Source organism: Entelurus aequoreus, linkage group LG05 (assembly GCF_033978785.1).
Source record: "Entelurus aequoreus isolate RoL-2023_Sb linkage group LG05, RoL_Eaeq_v1.1, whole genome shotgun sequence".
Classification (NCBI taxonomy): domain Eukaryota; kingdom Metazoa; phylum Chordata; class Actinopteri; order Syngnathiformes; family Syngnathidae; genus Entelurus; species Entelurus aequoreus.
In genome coordinates, this window is record NC_084735.1 from 83,687,118 (window position 1) to 83,714,617 (window position 27,500).

General features: G+C 36.9%; 3 protein-coding genes and 1 non-coding gene across 4 annotated transcripts in view; 1 reads left to right on the top strand and 3 right to left on the bottom strand.

The window, feature by feature from the left end:
- The window catches only part of pgk1 (phosphoglycerate kinase 1), a 13,010-nt gene extending 4,675 nt beyond the window's left edge, over window positions 1-8,335 (bottom strand). Inside the window, exons 1-7 of the mRNA XM_062049084.1 lie at window positions 8,164-8,335; window positions 4,308-4,358; window positions 4,077-4,232; window positions 3,861-4,005; window positions 1,942-2,045; window positions 1,753-1,872; window positions 1,475-1,589 (exon numbers count right to left, since the gene is read on the bottom strand). Of these exons, the coding sequence (XP_061905068.1) occupies window positions 1,475-1,589; window positions 1,753-1,872; window positions 1,942-2,045; window positions 3,861-4,005; window positions 4,077-4,232; window positions 4,308-4,358; window positions 8,164-8,228 (756 nt within the window). The 5' untranslated portion in view covers window positions 8,229-8,335. The remainder of the gene's footprint in view (window positions 1-1,474; window positions 1,590-1,752; window positions 1,873-1,941; window positions 2,046-3,860; window positions 4,006-4,076; window positions 4,233-4,307; window positions 4,359-8,163) is intronic.
- Window positions 8,336-11,158: 2,823 nt separating this feature from the next.
- Window positions 11,159-16,991, bottom strand: LOC133649883 (cytochrome c oxidase subunit 7B, mitochondrial). Its single transcript, XM_062046569.1, has 3 exons — window positions 16,874-16,991; window positions 11,433-11,548; window positions 11,159-11,311 (listed from the first exon to the last, which is right to left on the bottom strand). The coding sequence occupies exons 1-3, from the start codon at window positions 16,908-16,910 to the stop codon at window positions 11,228-11,230; spliced, it is 237 nt and encodes a 78-aa protein (XP_061902553.1). The 5' UTR covers window positions 16,911-16,991; the 3' UTR covers window positions 11,159-11,227.
- A 204-nt stretch (window positions 16,992-17,195) lies between these two features.
- On the top strand, window positions 17,196-17,308 carry trnal-caa (transfer RNA leucine (anticodon CAA)). The gene is made up of 2 exons: window positions 17,196-17,233; window positions 17,263-17,308. It is a non-coding gene; the product is annotated as a tRNA-Leu (tRNA).
- Window positions 17,309-18,574: 1,266 nt separating this feature from the next.
- pgrmc1 (progesterone receptor membrane component 1) overlaps window positions 18,575-27,500 on the bottom strand; it is a 9,550-nt gene continuing 624 nt past the window's right edge. The window contains exons 2-3 of the mRNA XM_062049085.1: window positions 23,530-23,685; window positions 18,575-21,255 (exon numbers count right to left, since the gene is read on the bottom strand). Of these exons, the coding sequence (XP_061905069.1) occupies window positions 21,161-21,255; window positions 23,530-23,685 (251 nt within the window). The 3' untranslated portion in view covers window positions 18,575-21,160. The remainder of the gene's footprint in view (window positions 21,256-23,529; window positions 23,686-27,500) is intronic.

The following is a 27,500-nucleotide window of genomic DNA, read 5'->3' on the forward strand; positions in this document are numbered from 1 at the left end:
GGAAAAAAAAAAGATAACAGTGTTGCAAGACACAGATATGAATGAGTAGATAGGACACAGCTCTCAGAGTGTAGATATGAATAAGTAGATAGGACACAGCTCTCAAAGTGTAGATATGAATAAGTAGATAGGACACAGCTCTCAGAGTGTAGATATGAATAAGTAGATAGGACACAGCTCTCAAAGTGTTTGGACATTGTGTGACCCAGGATTGTTAGCGATCTACTCTATATATCCACCCTAAATTCCACTATATATCCACTGTAAATTCCCCTATATATCCACCCTAAATTCCACTATATATCTACTGTAAATTCCCCTATATATCCACCCTAAATTCCACTATATATCTACTGTAAATTCCCCTATATATCCACCCTAAATTCCACTATATATCTACTGTAAATTCCCCTATATATCCACCCTAAAATGCACTATATATATCTACTGTAAATTCCACTATATATCTACCGTAAATTCCACTATATATCTACTGTAAATTCCACTATATATCCACCCTAAATTCCACTATATATATTTACTGTAAATTCCCTTATATATCCACCCTAAATTCCACTATATATCTACTGTAAATTCCCCTATATATCCACCCTAAATTCCACTATATATCTACTGTAAATTCCACTATATATCCACCCTAAATTCCACTATATATATCTACTGTAAATTCCCCTATATATCCACCCTAAATTCCACTATATATCTACTGTAAATTCCCCTATATATATACACACCGTAAATTCCACTATATATCTACTGTAAATTCCACTATATATCCCCCCTAAATTCCACTATATATTTACTGTAAATTCCCCTATATATCCACCCCAAATTCCACTATATATCTACTGTAAATTCCCCTATATATCTACTGTAAATTCCACTATATATCTACTGTAAATTCCACTATATATATCTACCGTAAATTCCACTATATATCCACCCTAAATTCCACTATATACATCTACTGTAAATTCCCCTATATATCCACCCTAAATTCCACTATATACTGTAAATTCCCCTATATATCCACCCTAAATTCCACTATATACTGTAAATTCCACTATATATCTACTGTAAATTCCCCTATATATCTACTGTAAATTCCACTATATATCTACTGTAAATTCCCCTATATCCATCCATCCATTTTCTACCGCTTGTCCCTATATATCCACCCTACATTCCACTATATATAACTACCCAGTGTTGCAAAGCTGCACACTTTCAAGCTTTGTTGGCGCGTTAGCTATCTGACCAAGCTAACTGAGAAAAGATTAGAGCAAATGGAAACAGGGACTTTCTTGCAGTCTGCAAGCCAGTTGAGCTTCCTTTAGTCCACATGAATGTCATCAACATTCATTCCCACATTTTTTATCCAAGAGGACACTGAGGGCTCCCCTGCTAGGCTAACGTTAGCATTGGTGCTTTGGGTCGCACATGCGTTACGTACCTGCATGTTGTTGAGGACTTTGAGGAAGGTGAAGGCCATGCCGCCACCAATGATCATCTCGTCCACCTGGTCCAGCATGTTGTTGATCAGCTGGATCTTATCTTTCACCTTTGCCCTGCGGAGGGGAAACAGCAAAAAGGGGAAACGTGTAGCTGCTCAGCAAATGATGTCAACCATGGAAGAGCAAGGTCTTCAAAAAAGAAGGCTGTATTCCTGAGTATTTGTAGAAAGGTGTGACAACACCTGAACAGCATCACAAAGTGCAAATTGTGTCTTACCCTCCAAGGATGGCCAAGAAAGGCCTCTGAGGTTTCTCCAGGGCCATGGCGAAGTAGTCCAGCTCCTTCTTCATCAGGAAGCCAGCAGCCTTCTGGGGCAGGTTGACGCCCACCATGGAGCTGCAGACATCTTTGTCGTCAGGCGCCTGTCAATCATCAGCGTATCCTAGCGACCCGCGCGCGGCTCACCTGTGTGCCCTGTGAGCTGTGCCGAAGGCGTCGTTGACGTAAACGTCTCCCAGTTTGGACAGAGACGCCCTGAAGGAGTCGATCTGCTCCTGGGAGGCTTTGGTCTGTGATGTTAAATGACAACAAACATAAGTATAACATTCATCCATCCATTTTCTACCGCTTGTCCCTTTCGGGGTTGCTGGAGCCTATCTCATGTCACAGAGCCTTCTCTGTTGTGGGTCCCAAACTCGGGAACAATCTCCCTCTCCATGTGAGACAGGTCCCTTCTTTGGCTATTTTGAAGACCCTTCTTAAAACCCATTTTTATTCACTGGCTTTTAACCCAGCATGAGACTTTAAACTGTTTTTAACTTTTAACTTTTTAACGGTTTTTAACTGCTTTTTATCTAACAAATTGTTCTTAGGGTAATTTGTATTTGCTTTTTCAATGTGTATTTTACTTCTGTTTTAAATGTTATTTTTTAGTCTGTCCTTTGCCTCTATTTCTTTGTGGTGTACAGCCCTTTGTTCTTCAATTGTGCTTATTTTTAAAGGGCTTTATAAATAAAGTTGGTATGGTATGATATGGTACATCTAATTTAACTTTATTTAATTTTTTTTTTTTTTTTTAATACAGTATATCACATTCATAATACAATTATTGTGTCCTGATAGTGCTCCATTTTGTACTTTATTCTAAAATCATTATTATTGTGTTTGCATTTAATTGTATTATCCCTATTAAATAAACTAATTTAATTGGGTTTCAATATTTAATTTGTATCTATTATATTTGAACATCATTTTTTTTTTAATTTAATTTTTATTAAAAAAAATGTTGTACTTTTTATCTATTATTTTTAAACACTATTGGATTTTAATATTTCATGAGGTGGCGACTTGTCCAGGGTATACCCTGGACAAGCGGTAGAAAATGGATGGATGGATGGATGTTAACTTATAAAGTTTTAAAATTATTGGCTACATTTTTTTCTTTTCATCCTATTTTTATTTAGTGAAAGGGTTTTTTGATGATAAATTAAAATGATTTTATTTATGCTTTGAGTACCTTGAAGTATAACCCATTTATCATTTATTTATGCTTACATTCCCCCCCCATATATATGTAATATTAATATATATATATATATATATATATATATATATATATATATATATATATATATATATATATATATATATATATATATATATATATAATACTATTTAAATTATTTTACTGTTTATGTTCTTCACTTAAATTGTTGGATTGGATCTTTTTAGACTGTGCAGGTGTGCCTAATGAAGTGCCCACTGGTAGTATAATACAGCATAATGAACAATAATAAAAATAACAGTGTAATTTTACTTGAACATCATTGTTTTTGAATACTTCAACTTTATTTTATAATAATTTTACTTGTTATTTATGATTTTTTTATTATTATTATTATTGGATTTTAATATTTCATTTATACTTGTTTAATTATTGGGTATTATGTTTTAATTTGTACTTATATAATTACAGCATTACTGGCTTTAATTAATTTTTTTCTATTTATTTAATAAAGGGGCTTTTAGATGATAAATGAAAATTATTTTATTTATGCTTACATTCTAATTTTGATTATGTATACATATATATATATATTTTACGATTAATATTTAACTTATTTTATTGGTTATTTTCTTCCTTTAAATTTCAAAGTGATGGATTGGATCTTTTTAGATTGTGCAGGTGAATATACAGTGGGGTAGTACAGTAATAATATTGAATAATAATACTGTAATCCAACCACATGCTGCATAGCAAGCAGGCTTCTCCGGACAGGAAAAGCAACATAACCTCGTGACCTTTCAGAATAAATGTCAGCAGGTCCATGTTAGCGCGGAGCTCTTCTTACACGTTGGACTCTAATTCAGAAGAATTCACTCACCTTGTTTCCTGAGGAGTCTTTGCCCTTTCCCTCCTCGGCCACGTGGAAGCGCAGGTTTTCCAGCAAGATGACGGCGCCGGTGGCGGGGTTCGCGCAGGCGGCCTCCACCTCCGCACCCACACAGTCCTTCAGGAAGCGGACGTCTCTGCAGAACAAAACCAGACGAGATTCATGTCAGACGCCCTCAAATCTCAGGGCGTCTACAAGCCGACTCACTTCTTCAGCAGGGACTTCAGCTCGGCGGCCACGGCTTCCAGCGAGTATTTCTCAGGCACGAAGTTACCGTCAGGGCGGCCCAAGTGACTCATCAGCACCACCGACTTGGCGCCGTGATCCAAGCAGTGTTGGATGCTGGGAACCGCCGCCTTGATCCTGAACACACCAAAATGAGGAGATCAGAAGGATTGCTTCAAGGACGTGACGTGGCGACTGGGATGAAGACGTTACCTCTGGTTGTTTGTGATGTGCTTGTCCTTCATCGGCACGTTGAAGTCAACCCTGAAACAAAACACATTCTCAATCACTTCATGAAATATTCACGTATTGCTGCTGTGTAATAAAACAAGTCCAAATATGACATGATACAGAACATTAGGAATGATGTACTTTCATGTGATCCTTTGATGAGAATACATTTGAAGTATTACATGATTTTTCCATCATAATTGCAAATCAGAATCAAAGTGGAAATATTGTGAGGAAAAAGTCCTAAATTCCCAGGAAAAAGTTTTGATTTGAGTAGAAAATAAGTCACAGTTATTCAGTTATTATCAAATGAGCTTCAAAAGTACTTACTGTATACATAGGGAAGGGTACCGTTCACATTTGAATCGATACGGTACCAACCACTAGGCCAGTGGTTCTCAAATGGGGGTACGCGTTCCCCTGGGGGTACTTGAAGGTATGCCAAGGGGTACGTGAGATTTTTTTTAAATATTCTAAAAATAGCACCAATTCAAAAATCCTTTATAAATATATTTATTGAATAATACTTCAACAAAATATGAATATAAGTTCATAAACTGAACATCAAATCAAGTAGGCTATTCCATTCATTACCATAAACTAGGGATAATAATAATAATAAATGCGTTAAAATGTAATATCTGTAATTATCGGTATCGGTTTTTTATTATCTGTATCGTTTTTTTTTGTTTTTTGTTTTTTTTAATTAAATCAACATAAAAAACACAAGATACACTTACAATTAGTGTACCAACCCAAAAAACTTCCCTCCCCCCATTTCTTTCTGTTATCAATATTCTGGTTCCTACAGTATATATCAATACAGTCTGCAAGGGATACAGTCCGTAAGCACACATGATTGTGCGTGCTGCTGCTCCACTAATAGTACTAACCTTTAACAGTTAATTTTACTAATTTTCATTAATTACTAGTTTCTATGTAACTGTTTTTATATTGTTTTACTTTCTTTTTTATTCAAGAAAATGTTTTTAATGTAGTTATCTTATTGTATTATTATTTTTAAAAAGTACCTTATCTTCACCATACCTGGTTGTCCAAATTAGGCATAATAATGTGTTAATTCCACGACTGCATATATCGGTTGATATCAGTATCGGTTGATATCGGTATCGGTAATTAAAGAGTTGGACAATATCGGATATCGGCAAAAAGCCATTATCGGACATCCCTACCATAAAGCCAGAGTTTCCCCCATGCCATGATGGTTTGACCCTCACTAAAATGTCTGTCAAAAAGAACTGTGAAAAGAAATGCAACAATGCAATATTCAATGTTGACAGCTAGATTTTTTGTGTACATGTTCCATAAATATTGATGTTAAAGATGTATTTTTTTGTGAAGAAATGTTTAGAATTAAGTTCATGAATCCAGATGGATCTCTATTACAATCCCCAAAGAGGGCACTTTAAGTTGATGATTACTTCTATGTGTAGAAATCTTTATTTATAATTGAATCACTTGTTTATTCTTCAACAAGTTTTTAGTTATTTTTATATCTTTTTTTCCAAATAGTTCAAGAAAGACCACTACAAATGAGCAATATTTTGCACTGTTATACAATTTAATAAATCAGAAACTGATGACATAGTGCTGTATTTTACTTCTGTATCTCTTCTTTTCAACCAAAAATGCTTTGCTCTGATTAGGGGGTACTTGAATTAAAAAAATGTTCACAGGGGGTACATCACTGAAAAAAGGTTGAGAACCACTTCACTAGGCCACCTACTCAGTGGCCTAGTGGTTAGAGCAGTGGTTCTTAACCTTGTTAGAGGTACCGAACCCCACCAGTTTCATATGCACATTCACCGTACCCTTGTTGAGTGAAAAAAAAAAAAAAGTTTTTTTTCAAATTCAAGTCAAAGTTATGTTTTTGGTAACACTTTGGTATGAGGAACATATTCTAAGTAACAAAGACTTAATTTAGAGTTATTTGGTTAGGGTTAGGGTTATAATAAGGCCATGCAGAATAAGGCATTCATAAGTACTTAATAATGACTAGTTAAGAGAAAATATGTTACTAATTTGCATGTTAATAAGCAACTAATTAATGGTGACTATGTTCCCCATACTAAAGTGTTACCATGTTTTATTACTGGTGCACAAAATGAACCGTGCATGAACATCACCTTGTTCAAAGAACAAAACCAACATAAACTCACAACAAATTACACACCTGCAAATCAGTGTGACTTCTGCTGTTGCCGTATCCGTAATATGCCGATATGGAGAAGTTTTTATTTACATGATGAGTCGGGTGTGTCTTGACCTCCGCCGAACCCCTAGGGTTCGATCGAACCCAGGTTAAGAACCGCTGGGTTAGAGTGTCCGCCCTGAGATGGGTAGGTTGTGACTTCAAACCCCGGCCGAGTCATACCAAAGACTATAAAAACGGGACCCATTACCTCCCTGCTTGGCACTCAGCATCAAGGGTTGGAATTGGGGGTTAAATCACCAAAAATGATTCCCGGGCGCGGCCACCGCTGCTGCTCACTGCTCCCCTCACCTCCCAGGGGGTGAACAAAGGGATGGGTCAAATGCAGAGGACACATTTCACCACACCTAGTGTGTGTGTGACAGTCATTGCTACTTTAATTCCCGGTACCTAGGACGTAATACTGGTACTCAACAGTACAAATTTTCTGCACTTTTGGTGTGTAATAAATATTAAATTGTTTGATTATACATACATATATATATATATATACATATATATATATAATAAAGATATTACCAGATTGGCATCTAATGTGCCTGTAAATGACAATTCCTCATTAAAAGTATTATCTTTGCCATACCAAAACTTAATTATTGTATCACCATGCATCTTATACCCATCACAATTTTTGTATTTTCTTTTCTTTGGTTAACTATTAGCCTCCTTCTTGAAATATTAATGTATGTAATGCGGTCTGCCTGAATGGCGGCTCCTGAGTACATGCTGCATCCCTCGTCCGCCACTCTGTTACGCAACTCCTTCCTCCCCAACCTGATGCACCCTGGATGCACGACAAGCAACACGGACCCACACAGTCATTGTATCCGGCTTAAAGGCCGAGAGTCAGCTTGTGCGTGGCTGACATTGGCGTGTCCGACCAGCGCAGCACATTTGATAGCGACACATTGTGTAATGTCATTGTCGCTTCTGATCCCGGCTTTACAAATCAAACAGACGCTAGCTCATTTACCGGCAGCTTTTCTGCAGCCAGGCACATTCTTGCCGTCTGTCGCCACGGCAACCTTCCTTCCTGTCTTTTACAGCAACACGCTATGACAAGTTCTGGGTGTTGATTATCTCCTCACACGAAGTTGATGATGACCTTTTTAGCAGGGAGTACTGAACTTTGACCTTTGTCGTCTGACATTTGCACCGAGCATGAGTGTCAAGTTCAAGTCTGTCGGTGACTTTTCCAAACAGAGACAACAAATGCATGAATAGAAAAAGCATGGTTATGAACATAAATATATACATTACAGGTAATTCATCCACTGCAGAATTTGGAAATGTTTATTTATTGTTTCCCTTTCCTGCAGTGTATTGGCGTCAAACAGGATTTTCCATATATGGGCATGACCTACCTTTTCCGGTCCAAACAGGAAGTTTAATTAATGTGCTAAATGCAAGTGCTGCTCCTTTAAAACATTCTATCACAACAAACAACAAATCACTGTTACGTGACGTAGATGGAAAAACACTTTAATTCCTATCCTCCGTTTCAATTTTAACCACCTAGCAGTTTTAAAACATTATCAATTAAACTATGCTAGCTAGCCAGCTAGCAATTAGCCGGCTGGGTGCATGACTTGCTAGGCGACTCACCGCATTATGACCCGCTTCCCTTTGAGGTCCACCTTATCCAGGGTAAGTTTGTTGGACAGAGACATGGTGTTGGTTGTTCGTCGTCTGCTGACGTGAGCTTGGCGGCGGCTGGCGAGGTTGAAGCTGCTGGCGAACTCCCGGAATGACAGCAGTGACCTTAGCAGTGCGGGAGGGTAGGCGGGAGGTGGACACGCCCCCTTGCAGCTGATTGGCCCTCAATGGAAGGGGGCGTTGCACTTGATTAGATTTGGTTGGTCTATTGTTGTGTGACGTCAGTATCAGGCAAGGGGAGGGGTTGTTGGGCAATTTCATACAAAACATATTTACCTTTATTTCTCTTTATATTTGGCCATAAGTATAGACAATATAAACATATCACTTGAATTATGTCATGATTTTTATAGACGGATTTTAAAATGCCTTTTTCTTTTTTTTGCTGTCCAATTTTTTTCAAATGTTTTGTGTCCTTATTTACTGTATATTATCGAAAGTTGTATGCACAATATTTACACATTCCCTGCAGTTTCATGTTCACATGCATTGATTTTTTTTTTACAAGTAAAACATATATAACAGAATTACGAAAAATTATACAATATGTTAATTTGAGTATAAACAAGCTAACTACAACAATAAGCGACAAATTTGAATGCAACATGTTGAAAAGTAAGAATATAAAGCACAGGTGTCCAAAGTGCGGCCCTGGAGCCATTTGCGGTCCAGTGCCAAATTCTACAAACACTATTAAAACAAGAAAAAAAGAAAAAAAAGGGGAATAAAAGAGAAAACAGGTAAAATGTTACCAGAAAAGGGTGCAATGTTGACTGTAATAACTTTTTTCTCAAAAAATAACAATGAATCAAAATCAATGTTATGAATTAATGACCTGTTCAAGGCTTAAATGACTTCACATCAAATATACCACTTTGACATGTTTTTGTGGGGAAATTTTGTGTATTTTGCCATTAAAAAATATATAACAAAGAATTATGAAAAATTATACAATATATTAATTTGAGTGTAAACAAGCTAACTGCAACAATAAGTGACGAATTTGAATGCAACACGCTGAAAAGTATGAATATAAAGCATGTGTCCAAAGTGCATTCTACAAATGCTATTAAAAGAAGAAAAAAAAGAAAAAAAGGGGAATAAAAGAGAAAACAGGTAAACTGTTACAAGAAAAGGGTGCAATGTTGACTTTAATAACTTTTTTCTTCAAAAAATAATGAATCAAAATCAATATTCCACTTTGACATATTTTTGTGGGGAAATTGTGTGTATTTTGCCATTAAAAAAAAAAGTTTTCTTTGACAAAAAAGGCTGAAAACAAACAAAAAAGAAACATGATGAAATAAAAACATAATGGACAGATAGATCTGGAGTTGATATACAGACTTAATTAAGCGTTAAGATACAAAAAAAATGAATAGCTTATTTTCAACACTTTTGGATCCCCAATTTTTAATTGCTCAATAACGGGGACGGCGTGGCAAAGTTGGTAGAGTGGCCGTGCTAGAAATCAGAGGGTTGCTGGTTACTGGGGTTCAATCCCCACCTCCTACCATCCTAGTCACATCTGTTGTGTCCTTGGGCAAGACACTTCACCCTTGCTCCTGATGGCTGCTGGTTAGCACCTTGCATGGCAGCTCCCGCCATCAGTGTGTGAATGGGTGAATGTGGAAATACTGTCAAAGCGCTTTGAGTACCTTGAATGTAGAAAAGCGCTATACAGGTATAACCCATTGATCATTCATTTATTTATAATAACAAAATCAAAATGAATGTAGCCTATAAAGGCCCCAATGAATTCACTTTAAACATTTTTTGGAGGGAAATATTACATATTTTGTGTTTTTGCCTTAAAAAAAACTCGACAAAACAGGCAAAAACATTAGAAAAAAATAACTTTATATTTACTGAAGTTGATCTACAGATTTAAGTGTTGACTAAAAAAAATATATGACTTACTTTTAACATTTTTAAGACTGAAACCCTTCCGGGTCCCCAGGTCCAAACTTGAGGAGAGCCCTAAAAGTGAAACATATTCTATATATTGCAATGGTTTTGAAAATGAAAATGATCAAAATGGCCACCGTATGCTTTGATTTTTCAGTGTTCAGGCTCAGTGGAAAAAGTTAGGACATCCCTGGTCCAAATCAATAAACCTGGGCCTGTAATTCTACAAACTTTATGGTGGAGAATATTTCACTTTGAAGAGTACAGAACAGACTGTGGCATTGTGGGGTAAATGTTTTGCATCTGAAAATTGTTTGTTTTCCTTTTTGACTGTACTTGAATGTATAATTGACTGTATTCATATTATTCACATGTGAATAATACTGTATAATAGACTGTATTTATATTATTCACATGTAAAAAATACCTATTGTTTATTGTGAGCAAACTGTGGTTCTGAATATCCCCCAAGGATCAATAAAGTACTTTCTATTTTATTCTATTCCACCAATCCTTACAGCGAATGACTATTAAATGTGTTAGCATTATATTTCGTACTTTTTCCGGCTTTTAACAGTAACTATGTAAACTACGCCTGTAAGCAACACACATTAGCTTTGTGTGTTGTCAGCCGACATTGATTTATGGAGGTTTAGTTGCTAATGTTAGCCATCATTGAATGTATATTCCATCATCAATTGTTAGTTGCTTTCCTTGAACTTAAGTGCAGGTGTTCCCTGTGTGCACCAGACTAACTATTCCTCATTTTTAATCACTATAATTAGTAATTGAAGTGGCAGCTGGTTGCATCCGCTCTGTGCTCTTTTTTAACATCTTATGTTATTTGATCTTTCCCTCTTGTTTGACCTTATTTTGTGGACTTTTTGTTTCTGCACCGCAACCACAATTTCCCCAGAGTGGGATAAATAAAGTCCGTCCTGTCCCATGCCTGCTCGTCGTAGTTCTCAAAAGTCATAATAGCTACAATTCTTGACCGTCTGTATAATCATATTTAATTGATTTTGGACAAAGACTGTTGGAATACACACAAGCAGATATTTATTGTTCATCTGTACAGTCGGAATGGGTGAAACATTTTTTTTTTTTATTCCTCAGGCTCCCGCCACTTTTTGGGCATGATCTTGCCAACAGGTGACAGATTCCAGGTGATGCCAGTCTGAGTCAGCACCTGTGCCAACATGTGACAGCAACTTATTTACATGGCAGGGACACCAATGCAAGCCTTCTTTTGCCAGATACAACAATACACGGTGAGACTTGGCATGATGGGCGAAGCGTTGCGTACTTACAAAGGCCCACACAGCTGTGCAGAAGACAACCCCACCAAGCAGCATGCTGGTGCCATACTTGGCGTGGAAGTCCTGGGGGGCGGTGGATCCGTGTCTAACTTGCCTTGCCGTCTGACCTGCAAGACAGCATTTTAAAATGACTAACAATACACGATGGACTCTTACCGTATTTTACGGACCATAATGACATTCAGACTTTACTTAAAGGCCTACTGAAAGCCACTACTAGCGACCACGCAGTCTGATAGTTTATATATCAATGATGAAATCTTAACATTGCAACACATGCCAATACGGCCGGGTTAACTTATAAAGTGACATTTTAAAATTCCCGGGAAATATCCGGCTGAAACATCGCGGTATGATGACGTATGCGCGTGGCGAAGTCCGAGTAACGGAAGTTATGGTACCCCGTAGAATCCTATACAAAAAGCTCTGTTTTCATTTCATAATTCCACAGTATTCTGGACATCTTTTGCAATTTTTTTAATGAACAATGAAGGCTGCAAAGAAGACAGTTGTAGGTGGGATCAGTGGATTAGCAGCGGACTACAGCAACACAACCAGGAGGACTTTGTTGGAGCGCTAGCCGCGCTAGCCGCGCTAGCCGCGCTAGCCGCCGACTTCACCTTGACTTCCTACGTCTCCGGGCCGCCAAATGCATCGGGTGAAGTCCTTCGTCCTTCTGCCGATCGCTGGAACGCAGGTGAGCACGGGTGTTGATGAGCAAATGAGGGCTGGCTGGCGTAGGTGGAGAGCTAATGTTTTTAGCATAGCTCTGTGCAGTCCGGTTGCTAAGTTAGCTTCAATGGCGTCATTAGCACAGCATTGTTAACCTTCGCCAGCCTGGAAAGCATTAACCGTGTATTTACATGTCCACGGTTTAATAGTATTGTTGATTTTCTATCTACAGGTATACTTCCAGTCAGGGGTTTATTTCTTTTGTTTCTATATGCAGTTAAAGCAAGATGCTATCACGTTAGCTCGTAGCTAAAGCATTTCGCCGATGTATTGTCGTGGAGATAAAAGGCACTGAATGTCCATTTCGCGTTCTCGACTCTCATTTTCAAGAGGATATAGTATCCCAGGTGGTTTAAAATACAAATCTGTGATCTACAATAGAAAAAGGAGAGAGTGTGGAATCCAATGAGCCAGCTTGTACCTAAGTTACGGTCAGAGCGAAAAAAGATACGTCCATCGCTGCCTCTCAAGTCCTTCACTGTAACGTTCCTCATCTACGAATCTTTCATCCTCGCTCAAATTAATGGGGTAATCATCACTTTCTCGGTCCGAATCTCTCTCGCTCCATTGTAAACAACGGGGAATTGTGAGGAATACTAGCTCCTGTGACGTCACGCTACTTCCGGTACAGGCAAGGCTTTTTTTTTTTATCAGCGAGCAAAAGTTGCGAACTTTATCGTCGATTTTCTCTACTAAATCCTTTCAGCAAAAATATGGCAATATCGCGAAATGATCAAGTATGACACATAGAATGGATCTGCTATTCCCGTTTAAATAAAAAAAAATCATTTCAGTAGGCCTTTAAATCAACAATGGAGCAGCATTTCCTCATCCGTGGCTCACTAGTGCAACAACAAGGCCGGAAATGTGTCCCGTGAAAAACCGTCCGACCGGAACTCTCTAATAACTAAAGTTCCTTTGGTGAATAATGTAAACTCACTACACCGGTATGTTTTAGCGCTTTCATGGCGAGTTTACTGACAGATATAAGTAAGAACTTTACACTACTTTATATGAGAAATAGCAACAGCGGAAGATGAATGTCCCATAACAAGAAGATAGAGAAAAAGAAGAAGCTTATCGACTACGGTGTCGCCACGGACTACAAAGGCGGACGCGCACAATTTTTCAGGATTTATGCAGATCCCAAATACAGATCAACAGTTACAATTTCCTTGACCCGGCCGCACACAAAGAAGTTATAGACCCCCGCGCTTTTCGTCTGTTTTGTCGTGTAGAATGTTGTCTGGAGCACAATAGTTCCATATGTCTGAGAACGCGACCGACGTACAATCCTTTATATCACTGGACAAATCTTTTTTTCATAATGTATAGGGATTGAATCCATTGCATAGTTAAACGTTTTGCTCGCATCTGCTTTTAATAGTAAGATCCAGGCCCCTTGCATACTCAAGATTGTTCGCACTTTGTTTGCTGCACAGTAGCCATGTTGGTTTGGTGGCCATTTTGTTTGCTTCCGCTCAAAAGTCACATGACGCAATACAATCTAAAACTTTTATGTTTCATTGGGAATATACAAAATTACACACAACTGTCAAAATGTTTTAGTACGACTTTGGTAAGCTACGAAGCTGCACCGCTTGATGGAACACCAAGCATTACGGCTACCATAGTCAGATATACCGTGCTTCAACATACAGTATTATCATGGTGCAGTGTTTCCCACACATTCATTTATTTGTGGCGGCCCGCCACGAAAGAATTACGTCCGCCACAAATAAAATAAAAAAATTAAAATTAATTTTTTTAATTTATTTATTTTTTTTGTCCTGTCCAGCTTCTCAGGCAAATCATATAGTTGATGTAGATGCCCATATAGGCTGTTCAGATTTACTTTACAAAAGAGAAGTGTAGGATACTTCTCTTGTTGCCTTATTTGTATTTGACCACTACTGTTTTCTGTTTATTTGTTACTGACTGTGGCAGGACACCTCTGCCCCTGTTTCACTTTATGTTGCTGGTAAATAATATGGCTGTAGTAGTAGGCTAAAGTTAAATTATTTAGTATGCACTAATTAAAGGGGCAGAGCTTTAAGAGACATTTTAGCTTTTATATTTTTATAAGATATATTTTTTCTAAGAACCACAATTAATAAATATATTTCAGTGAATAACTTATTGTTGAAATCTGTATATAAATATGTACATAAAGTGTTGTAATTATATTGTAAAATGGATGGATCGATGAACGTTTAAAACAAAACTGTTATTATTAATTAGTAAGTATACATTTTTTTAGCCTTTTTAGAGAAAATCATATCATTGTAGTGAATTATGCAAATTACTCGATGATGTCATGGTGACCACGCCCATAGCCACGCCCCCACCACCACAGGTATCTTGGCAGTTTATGGGAAACACTGTGGTGTGTGTATAAGGTCCCCAAAATGGCACCTATTATCTGGCGTTTTGTTCCGCAATATCATGCAAAACCAAATTCTCTTACCTAATGGTACCTGCTGTTTTGTATTTGGGATCTGCGGAAGTCCCGGAAATTTGCGCAAGTCCGCCATTGTAGTCTGTGCCGACGACATAGTCAATAAGCTCCTTCTTTTTCTCTACCCTCTTGCGGGCATTCATCCACCGCTGTTTCCATTTCTAATACAAAGCAGTGTACCGTTATAACTTATATCTGTCAGTAGACTTGCTATCGAAGTGCTAAAAAGCTACCGGTACAACAAAGATGACGGGGAGAAAACGCTGTCGAAGTGGGGGCATGTAAATAAGACCGCCCACAAATCGACGCATCCTGAAGAGATGGTCGGAAAGCGACTTGAAGATGGTCTGTAAAACAATCAATGCAACATTTTCACCAAATAACCATTATCACATTATGTAGACCACAGGATTTTTTTTTTTTTTATGTAGAAAATTAATTAAATTACACCTTTCATGCAGTTTATAATCCGGTGTGCTTTTTGTATGAAAATATACACGGTGATCGGCGGTGCGCCTTATATTCCGGTGCGCCCTATGGCTACATCAAATTATGCAGAGAATTTCAATTGAACAAAACATGAGTGAGCTAAATTAAATGTCAATTAAATCAGTGCAGACATTTTTGTTGCTTTAAAACTCAGGACTCACTTCAATTATGAAGGAAGCAATCGATCCTGTCTCTGAACCAGCCAAAGAGGTGACTTTGAAGCAACAAATATTTCTGCACCGAATTTTTTGACACACCTTTTTCCTCAAAACATTTTATTTGATGGAATTTTCAGCGTAATTTGATGTATGAAAATTGAAACAACAAAAATTCAGTGTCCAAAAAAAAAGCTTTTGTGATAAAAAACAAACAAAAATTAACCTCCACAGAGTAATCCATATTATCATCTAAATCAGGAGTGTCAAACTCATTTTAGATCGAGGGCCACATGGAGAAAAATCTACTCCCAAGTGGGCCGGACTGGTAAAATCACAGCACAATAACTTAAAAATAAAGACAACTTCAAGTTATTTTCTTTGTTTAAAAATAGAACAAGCACATTCTGAAATTGTACAAATCATAATGTTGTTGTTTTTTTTACACTTACATGTTGCGGTTAATAGTATTCTATCTTTAATTATATTTTCTGAATAAATGATGTGATAATGTTCATCAGTCAAGTCATTGGTGTTCATTTTCAATCTATCAAGATAAAAAAATATCAAAATCAAATTACAGTATGTTATTTATGTAGTTTGATCATTTTCCTCGACTGATGTACTAACATGTGGTTTATTTTGTACATATGTAGCATCATCTGCAAAGATACAAATAATTACTATTGCGACACCTAGTGGACACATTTAGAACAGCAGTTTTATTCATTCAAAAATTTCAGGTTAGTTTTTATACTTAGTAAATGCATCCCGCGGGCCGGATAAAGCCTGTTTGCGGGCCTGTTTGACACCCCCGCTCTAAATAATACATTTATCTGTGAGTCTGCCAAATATATTTTAAATTGATCGATTCGCACACTGATTTTTTTGGACCCGCCGATTGCCTGGCCGTTTTTTTTTTGCAACTCAAAAGTCAAGTTTGAGCATCCATGTTTACTGAAAATTTCCATCACTTCCAACACTAATTTCACGAATGGAAAATACACTTCCTTTTTCTGTTTCGTTGTTTAAAAAGCCAATGATACCAAACTTTTTTTTTTTTAAATGGGGTGAATTTCAAGTAAGTTATGACATTTTTAACAAAAAGGTGACAGCTAAAATCTTGAGCTCAATTGACTTTGTATTAAATAAGTTGACCAGAAATTAATTTCAAAACGCCATAACTTACCCAATATTTATCACTTATATTACGTCTTTGCACGTCCTGTCTGACAATACTGGTTTAATGTAAAACAATTATTTTTTAAACGTATCTATCTATTTATACAGGTTATACATGTTGTCCTTTGATCATTGAAACCTCTTATTACAAGGTATTTATAAACATTCATGTAGTGTAGAGCAGTGTGTGCTAACTAACAGATTAGATGTCAAAATTATTACAATAAAAAAAAAACAATAAGCAGTTTGAGGGCAAAGCACAATTTCGGTGCTACTGCTAACATTAGCGTGCTAACGGCTAGCTGCGAAAGTTAACACCCCTTACCGAGGTGACCCAGAATGAAACCCTTTTAAAAACCACATTCCCTTAATATGACTGTACAAGAACAAAATACCAATTTAAGAAGTTGTCTTACCGCTGAGGTTGACGGCGGCTTTCGCAAACCTGAACATGTTGGATTTGTTAGCCTGGTGTCTTCTGAGATACCCTTGAAGACCGGAAGCGCTGGTGCCAATATGGCCGCGGCGGAAATGACGTCAGCTGTCATGAGCAAGCGCATTATATGGTGGCGGAAAGACGGCGAAATAAAGCTCGGATTTTGCTTCGAAATAAACAGTAGTATTACACTTTTAATAATTTTGAAAAAAGTCATGAAATGAATAAGATTATCAACAACAGCTAATGGTAACTCGGGATTAAAATGTATTTAAGTCATAATGTACGTGTTGGTATTCATTGTCAGGATGGCCGAGTGGTCTAAGGCGCCAGACTCAAGGACAAACACTCCTTCCGGTGTAACGGGTATTCTGGTCTCCGAATGGAGGCGTGGGTTCAAATCCCACTTCTGACACATCTTTTTTAATTTTTTTTTTTTCGTTGATCGCTGCTCAAAATTTGCTGTGGATTATTTGCGTCATCAACATAACAATCATTAAAAATATTAAGCAAGAACGGAGACACGTTGACTTTTGTAAAAGCTTATTTATTAAATTAATATCTAGATTCATAGCTTGACAGACTGATAACATTGAGACTGTATGTACATGCAAAGTACAGTACTACCGGAAATGCATTTATGTGGAGTATGTAGTGCGTTTTAACTGGAATTATGGCGTCAAGAGAAAACTCAATATGCAAAGTGTAGCGTTTTGCATTGGTCCGTCTCTGCATAGGTCAGGGGTCTCAAACTCAGTTTATCCGGGGGCCGCTGGAGGTTGAGTATTTAATGAAGAATTGAGCTTGGAAAATGTCAAAATGTTTTATTTTGACACCGTTGATGGATGGATGGAGTTCCCCAGGAGATGACACTTTAGCTTGCATACAGGAAGTTGTTATTGTGCTGTCATTTAGATATATTATTGCAATCTTGAGAGAACACTATCTAACACCCTGCACTCCAGGGTGTGCAGGCTGCAATTACACCAAACCAGAGGGGGTTCAAACCTTTTTGGATGCATGTGGGGGCCAATTTGATATTTTTAATTTTCAAAACCAATAAAATATACCGTTTTTTTTTATCCTCAAGTTTGGTCCCGGGGACCCACAAGGGTCTCAGCCATGAAAATGTTAAAATGAAGTCTTACAGTAATGTTTTGTTGTTCTTTAGATCTGTCGATTTTTTTTTAAATGAAGTTTTATGCCCTTTTTTCTTAAAGAAATCACAAAATATGCAATATTTGACTCCAAAAAAAATTCTAAGTGGGATATTTGATGTGAAATAATTTGAGCTTTAAAGAGGTCAATAGTTCAAAACATTGATTTGAATTAATTGGACATTTTTCAACAATAACTGTTTAATTATTTTTTTTTAACTATTCAAATTCTCAGGGATCCAAAAGGGCCCCACTTATAAAAGTGTTAAAAAAGAAGTCATACATTGGTATTTTTTCACTTTCAACAAAGATCTATCTCTGTCGATTATACGTTTTTATCATAATTTTGTTTATTTTGTGCCATTTTTGGCATAGAAAATGAAACTTTTTTTAATGGAAAAAAAACACAAAATATGCTATATTTCCCCCTCAAAATACTTTAAAGTTGAATATTCAATGTGAAGTAATTAGTCAATAATTCATAACATTGATTTTGATTCATTATTAATTTTTGAGCAATGACAAGTTAAAAAAAACACCAAAAAAAAACACTAAAATTCTCAGGGATCCAAAAGTGTCCCACTCTTAAGTGTTAAAAAAAGAAATCATACCTTTTTTATTTTTTCACTTTTAACACCTAAATCTCTAGATCAACTTCAGATCTATCTCTATCCGTCGATTATTCGTTTAATTATAATTTTGTTTATTTTGTGGTGTTTTTGTCCTAGAAATCACATTTTTTTTAATGGAAAAAAATAAATATGCAATATTTCCCCCCAAAAAAATACTTCAAAGTAGAATATTTGATGTGAAGTAATTGGTCAATAAGTCATAACATTGATTTAGAACTTTTTCAACAGTGAAAGTAAAAAAAAGTAAAAAATCCCACTAAATTTCTTAGGGATCTAAAAGCATTAAAAATAAGTCATACATAAAAAAAAATTATTCTACCTTTAACGCTTACATTTTCTAGATTAACTTCAGATCTGTATGTCGATTATAAATTGGCTTTTTGTTTCTTTGCTTATCTTACGCCGATTTTGTCATAGAAAACTTAATTTTTTTATGGCAAAATACACAAAATAGGCAATATTTTCCCCCAAAAAATATATATTAATGTTAATACCAAAACTGATTCCGATTAATTATACATTTTTGAAAAAGGACAATTTAAAAAAATTCTCCCACTAAAATTCTCTGGGATCTAAAAGGGCCCCATTCATAAAAGTAAAAAAAAAACTCATACATTTTTATTTTTTCCACTTTTAAAGCCTAAATCTCAAGATCAACTTCAGATCTATCTCTGTCGATTATACGTTTTTATTATATAATTTTGTGTATTTTATGCCATTTTCGTCATAGAAAATGTACATTTTTTTATGGCAAAAAAACAAATTCTGCAACATTTCCACCCCCAAAAAAATAATTTAAAGTGGAACATTAGATGTGAATAGGTCAATAATTCATAACATTGATTTTAATTTATTATTATTTTTGAGCAATGCCAGTTTAGACAAAAATCCCACTTAATTCCCCAGGGATCTTAAAAGTATTAAAAATAAGTCATACATTATTTTTTTACCTTTAACGCTTACATTTTCTAAATAAACTTCAGATGTGTCGATTACTACAAGTTATTTTTTGTTTGTTTATCTTATGCCGTTTTTGTCATAGAAAATGTAAAGTTTTTTAAGGCAAAAACACAAAATCTGCAATATTTTCCCCCAAAAATACTTCACAGTAGAATATTAGATGTGAAGTAAATAGGTCAATAACTCATAACATTGATTTTGATTTAATACTATTTTTGAGCAATGCCAGTTTAGACAAAAATCCCACTTAATTCCCCAGGGATCTTAAAAGTATTAAAAATAAGTCTTTTTTTTTTACCTTTAAAGCTTACATTTTCTAAATAAACTTCCGATTTGTCGATTACTACAAGTTATTTTTTGTATGTTTATCTTATGCCGTTTTTGTCATGGAAAATCTAAAGTTTTTTAAGGCAAAAACACAAAATGTGCAATATTTTCCCCAAAAAATACTTCACTGTAGAATATTAGATGTGAAGTAAATAGGTCAATAATTCATAACATTGATTTTGATTTCATACTATTTTTGAGCAATGCCAGTTTAGACAAAAATCCCACTTAATTCCCCAGGGATCTTAAAAGTATTAAAAATAAGTTATACATTATTTTTTTTACCTTCAATGCTTACATTTTCTAAATAAACTTCCAATTTGTCGATTACTACAAGTTATTTTTTGTATGTTTATCTTATGCCGTTTTTGTCATAGAAAATTTAAAGTTTTTTATGGCAAAAACTCAAAATCTGCAATATTTTCCCCAAAAAATACTTCACAGTAGAATATTAGATGTGAAGTAAATAGGTCAATAATTCATAACATTGATTTTGATTTAATATTAATTTTTGAGCAATGACTAAATTCTCAGGGATCTTAAAGTATTAAAAATAAGTCATACATTATTTAATTTTTTTCCACCTTTAACGCTTACATTTTCTAGATTAACTTCAAATCGGTTGAATACAAGACATTTTTTGTTTGTTTATCTTATCTTTATCATAGGAAACGTAATTGTTTTTAATGTCAAAATCAGAAAATACCCCCAAAATATTTCAAAGTTAATACCAAAACTGATTTGGATTCATTATTTATTTTTGAGCAATAACAGTTTTAAGACGAAAATGTAAATCTTTGTGTTATTAGTCAACATTTCACCTGTGTGCTCTTTTATTCCACTTTTTAATGTTTTTTTTATTTTGAACGTGCCGCGGGCCATTAAGACATTTGGACAGCCCTGCACGACACCTAAAAAAAAAGAAGAAAAAGTGCTGCGAGTTTGAGACCCCTGCTATGAAGTCATCTTCTTCCTGAAATGTCTCACCGAGCCTCTGATTGGTCCCTTTGCAGGAAGTATTAGGTCAGTCATGGGACCACGTGGCCTTTCACCAGGAGCTCCATTAGTACATTTATATAAAAAAAGTTGACAAGGTTACACAGCAGCAGAAATGCCAGGCAGTATATGTCACCTTCAAGTGTACAAGACAGAAGGTAGAACATTAAGGCCGCCGCCACATTCCTCCATTCTTTAGTCGGATTTCTTGTCCTTTGCTTCCTCGTCGTCCGTGTACTCTGTGGGCTCCTCGCCCTCCTTCAGAAGCTTGCCCACGTAGTCGTATTTAACTGTAATGTCACACATAAACAGTCATTATAGTAATGTAGGAAATGTACAAAACACAAAACCAGTGAAGTTGGCATGTTGTGTAAATGGTAAATAAAAACAGAATACGATGATTTGAGAATCCTTTTCAACTTATATTCAATTAAATAGACTGCAAAGACAAGATATTTAATGTTCCAACTGAGAAACTTAATTTTTTTGGGGCAAATAATCATTACCTTAGAATTTAATGGCAGCAACACACTGCAAAAAAGTTGTCACGGGGGCATTTTTACCACTGTGTTACATGGCCTTTCCTTTTAACAACACTCAGTAAACGTTTGGGAACTGAGGAGACTAATTTTTCAAGTTTTTCAGGTGGAATTCTTTCCCATTCTTGCTTGATGTACAGCTTAAGTTGTTCAACAGTCCGGGGGTCTCCATTGTGCTATTTTAGGCTTCATATTGAGCCACACATTTTCAACGGGAGACAGGTCTGGACTACAGGCAGGCCAGTCTAGTACCTGCACTCTTTTACTATGAAGCCACGTTGATGTAACACGTGGCTTGGCATTGTCTTGCTGAAATAAGCAGGGGCGTCCATGATAACGTTGCTTGGATGGCAACATATGTTGCTCCAATACCTGTATGTACCTTTCAGCATTAATGGTGCCTTCACAGATGTGTAAGTTACCCATGTCTTGGGCACTAATACACCCCCATACCATCACACATGCTGGCTTTTCCACTTTGCGCCTATAACAATACATATGTTTATTTTCCTCTTTGGTCCGGAAGACATGACGTCCACAGTTTCCAAAAACAATTTGAAATGTGGACTCGTCAGACCACAGAACACTTTTCCACTTTGCATCAGTCCATCTTAGATGAGCTCAGGCCCAGCGAAGCCGGCGGCGTTTCTGGGTGTTGTTGATAAACGGTTTTCGCCTTGCATAGGAGAGTTTTAACTTGCACTTACAGATGTAGCGTCCAACTGTAGTTACTGACAGTGGGTTTCTGAAGTGTTCCTGAGCCCATGTGGTGATATCCTTTACACACCGATGTCGCTTTTTGATGCAGCACCGCCTGAGGGATCCAAGGTCACGGGCATTCAATGTTACGTGCAGTGCTTTCTCCAGCTTTTCTGAACCTTTTGATGATATTACGGAGCGTAGATGGTGAAATCCTTAAATTCCTTGCAATAGCTGGTTGAGAAATGTTGTTCTTAAACTGTTGGGACAATTTGCTCATGCATTTGTTGACAAAGTGGTGACCCTCGCCCCATCCTTGTTTGTGAACGACTGAGCATTTCATGGAAGCTGCTTTTATACCCAATCATGGCACCCACCTGTTCCCAATTAGCCTGTTCACCTGTGGGGTGTTCCAAATAAGTGTTTGATGAGCTTTTTTTTGCCACTTGTGCCAGCTTTTTTTGAAACACGTTGCAGGCCTCAAATTCCAAATGAGCTAATATTTGCAACAAATAAAAGTTTTACAGTTCGAACGTTAAATATCTTGTCTTTGCAGTCTATTCAATTGACTATTAGGGATGTCCGATAATGGCTTTTTGCCGATATCCAATATTGTCCAACTCTTTAATTACCGATACCGATATCAACCGATATATGCAGTCGTAGAATCAACACATTATTATGCCTAATTTGGACAACCATGTATGGTGAAGATAAGGTAAAAAAATTTTTTAAATAATAAAATAAGATAACTAAATTAAAAACATTTTCTTGAATAAAAAAGAAAGTACAACAATATAAAAACAGTTACATAGAAACTAGTAATTAATGAAAATGAGTAAAATTAACTGTTAAAGGTTAGTACTATTAGTGGAGCAGCAGCACGCACAATCATGTGTGCTTACGGACTGTATCCCTTGCAGACTGTATTGATATATATTGATATATAATGTAGGAACCAGAATATTGATAACAGAAAGAAATGGGGGGAGGGAGGTTTTTTGGGTTGGTGCACTAATTGTAAGTGTATCTTGTGGTTTTTATGTTGATTTAATAAAAAAAAATTAAAAAAAACTTAAAAAAAACGATACAGATAATAAAAAAAACCGATACCGATAATTTCCGATATTACATTTTAACGCATTTATCGGACATCCCTATTGAATATAAGTTGAAAAGGATTTGCAAATCATTGCATTCTGTTTTTGTTGACCATTTACACAACGTGACAACTTCACCGGTTTTGGGGTTTGTAAATCCTGGCAAGAAATGAACAGGAGTGGTCATGAATGGAGTTCATAGATGTCTCGGAGAGTAAACACTCACATGTGAACTGCGTCTCCCACTCAGAGAGGCTCTCCTGCTGTGCCGGCGTCAGGTCGGACAAGTCGTCGTTTTGCTCCTTCAGGGCGTCTTCCTCCAGGCAGAAAGTGGCCAGGCCTCGGGATGCATCTCGACCCGCAAACACTCCGTACGGCCCCTCTGAAAAACACCGCAGAGGACTATTGATCGGTATTAACTAGGGCTGGGCGATGTGGCTGAAAACTGTATCACGATAGAGGTGTTTTGTATCGGTCGATATCAATTATTATTGATATTTTTTATGACCAATCGAAAATAAGGGCCAGGAGAAAAGTATATTAAAGGCCTACTGAAATTAAATTGTTTTATTTAAACGGGGATAGCAGATCCATTCTGTGTGTCATACTTGATCATTTCGCGATATTGCCATATTTTTGCGGAAAGGATTTAGTAGAGAACATCGACGATAAAGTTCGCAACTTTTGATCGCTGATAAAAAAAGCCTTGCCTGTACCGGAAGTAGCGTGACGTCGCAAGTTGAAAGGCTCCTCACATTTCCCCGTTGTTTACAATGCAGCGAGAAAGCGACGATTACCCCATTAATTTGAGCGAGGATGAAAGATTCGTGGATGAGGAACGTGAGAGTGAAGGACTAGAGTGCAGTGCAGGACGTATCTTTTTTCGCTCTGACCGTAACTTAGGTACAAGCTGGCTCATTGGATTCCACACTCTCTCCTTTTTCTATTGTGGATCACGGATTTGTATTTTAAACCACCTCGGATACTATATCCTCTTGAAAATGAGAGTCGAGAACGCGAAATGGACATTCACAGTGACTTTTATCTCCACGACAATACATCGGCGAAACACTTTAACGTGATAGCATCAGGCTTAACTGCATATAGAAACAAAAGAAATAAGCCCCTGACTGGAAGGATAGACAGAAGATCAACAATACTATTAAACCATGGACCTGTAACTACACGGTTAATGCTTTCCAGCCTGGTGAAGGTTAACAATGCTATTGCTAACGATGCCATTGAAGCTAACTTAGCTACGGGACCTCACGGAGCTATGCTAAAAACATTAGCTATCCATCTACGCCAGCCCTCATCTGCTCATCAACACCCGTGCTCCCCTGCGTTCCAGCGTCGACGGTGCGACGAAGGACTTCAACCGATCACCGATGCGTTCGGCGGCTAGCGTCGGATAGCGCGTCTGCTATCCAAGTCAAAGTCCTCCTGGTTGTGTTGCTGCAGCCAGCCGCTAATACACCGATCCCACCTACAGCTTTCTTCTTTGCAGTCTCCATTGTTCATTAAACAAATTGCAAAAGCTTCACCAACACAGATGTCCAGAATACTGTGGAATTTTGCGATGAAAACAGAGCTTTTTGTATTGGATACAATGTGTCCGAATACTTCCGTTTCAACCATTGACGTCACGCGCATACGTCATCATACATAGACGTTTTCAACCGGAAGTTCACCGGGGAATTTAAAATGTCACTTTATAAGTTAACACGGCCGTATTGGCATGTGTTGCAATGTTAAGATTTCATCATTGATATATAAACTATCAGACTGCGTGGTCGGTAGTAGTGGCTTTCAGTAGGCCTTTAAATGTAAACATTTGTATTTATAAAGCAATGACGCCCTCAGCTATCAAGGCAGAAAGGAAATGTCAACACAAGCATGAAAGTAAACAAATCACTTAACAATAAGCTCTTAAAATGAAGGTGCAAAAATATGTAAGAAATGCCTCACAGAGTGTAAAAAAATGGTGCAAAGTGTGAAAATAAGAAACCCGAGAAGAACTATTTTCTGCAGGATGAGTGCCAGGATGTGTAACATTTAATTTGGTCTGTTATTTTTGTATAGAAAATAATTTGTTATGCAGTAATTATTCAATTAAAATAATTGGACCAAATGTGTATCATTATATTTTGTCATTTATTTTAATTGATACATTCCTGCACTTTAGTTCTTACCTGTTGTTTCTGTATACCCCAATAGAGAACAGACAATAGCGTAACAACACTAGCATAGCTATGTTGCACTCACGTAACAACACTAGCATAGCTATGTTGCACTAGCATAACAACACTAGCATAGCGATGTTGCACTAGCGTAACAACACTAGCATAGCTATGTTGCACTAGCATAACAACACTAGCATAGCGATGTTGCACTAGCGTAACAACACTAGCATAGCTATGTTGCACTCACGTAACAACACTAGCATAGCCATGTTGCACTAGCGTAACAAAACTAGCATAGCTATGTTACACTAGCATAGCTATGTTGCACTAGCGTAACAACACTAGCATAGCTATGTTTCACTAGCATAACAAAACTAGCATAGCTATGTTACACTAGCATAGCTATGTTGCACTAGCGTACCAACACTAGCATAGCTATGTTGCACTCGCGTAACAACACTAGCATAGCTATGTTGCACTCGCGTAACAACACTAGCGTAGCTATGTTGCACTCGCGTAACAATACTAGTATAGATATGTTGCACTCACGTAACAACACTAGCATAGCTATTTTTCACTAGCGTACCAACACTAGCATAGCTATGTTGCACTCGAGTAACAACACTAGCGTAGCTATGTTGCACTCGAGTAACAACACTAGCGTAGCTATGTTGCACTAGCGTAACAACACTAGCATAGCTATGTTGCACTCACGTAACAACACTAGCATAGCCATGTTGCACTAGCGTAACAACACTAGCATAGCTATGTTGCACTAGCGTAACAACACTAGCATAGCTATGTTTCACTAGCGTAACAAAACTAGCATAGCTATGTTACACTAGCATAGCTATGTTGCACTAGCGTAACAACACTAGCATAGCTATTTTTCACTAGCGTAACAACACTAGCATAGCTATGTTGCACTCGCGTAACAACACTAGCATAGCTATGTTGCACTAGCGTAACAACACTAGCATAGCTATTTTTCACTAGCGTAACAACACTAGCATAGCTATGTTGCACTCGCGTAACACTAGCGTAGCTATGTTGCACTCGCGTAACAATACTAGCATAGCTATGTTGCACTCACGTAACAACACTAGCATAGCTATTTTTCACTGGCGTAACAACACTAGCATAGCTATGTTGCACTCGAGTAACAACACTAGCATAGCTATGTTGCACTCGCGTAACAACACTAGCATAGCTATGTTGCACTTGCGTAACAACACTAGCATAGCTATTTTTCACTAGCGTAACAACACTAGCATAGCTATGTTGCACTTGCGTAACAACACTAGCATAGCTATTTTTCACTAGCGTAACAACACTAGCATAGCTATGTTGCACTCGAGTAACAACACTAGCGTAGCTATGTTGCACTAGCGTAACAACACTAGCGTAGCTATGTTGCACTCACGTAACAACACTAGCATAGCTATGTTGCACTAGCGTAACACTAGAATTTGTTTACACTGAATTTTAAAACAGAGCTTGCTCAAAAAATGTTTATTTAATTGTCAGCATAATTTGATGTAAATAAATTTTGTACACAAAATTCAGTGTCCAAAAAATGCTATCGTAACGAAGACACAAATTAACCTCCATAAAAAAAATTTAATTATGCATTTTTATTGGTGAGGTTTAATCTGCTGCAGTAATTTTCTAACTGTGGTACGTGGTCTCCAGTTTGTGGTACGCCAATGAATCACTTAATTAAATATTCAAACAGTGTTAATGTTTAAACTGTGTGTAATGTCACAGTGTCTAAAAGTATTAAATATACTTATCAGATAAAACCTCTGCCTTGTTTTTATTGAATACTTACGCCTACTGCGCTACTGTGTTTTAATGTCGGTCATTATGGTGCTACTTGGTGAGAAAAGTTTGAGAATATTTGTTCTAATGTTTATTTGCTGATGCAATGCTAATCAGGGGGCGTGGTGCGTTCAATGACACATATTATATTGCATGACCGAGAGAGATATCTCATGCTGGTCGGAGGTTACAA

Bases quoted from the DNA above. Each gene is read 5' to 3' on its own strand.
- LOC133649883 (XM_062046569.1), bottom strand. From the start codon at position 16,910: ATGTTCAGGTTTGCGAAAGCCGCCGTCAACCTCAGCG. The intron at 11,549-16,873 runs GTAAGACAACTT...GCTGTCTTGCAG, and splicing joins AGCCGCCGTCAACCTCAGCG to GTCAGACGGCAAGGCAAGTT. The intron at 11,312-11,432 runs GTAAGTACGCAA...ATGTTGGCACAG, and splicing joins GCACAGCTGTGTGGGCCTTT to GTGCTGACTCAGACTGGCAT.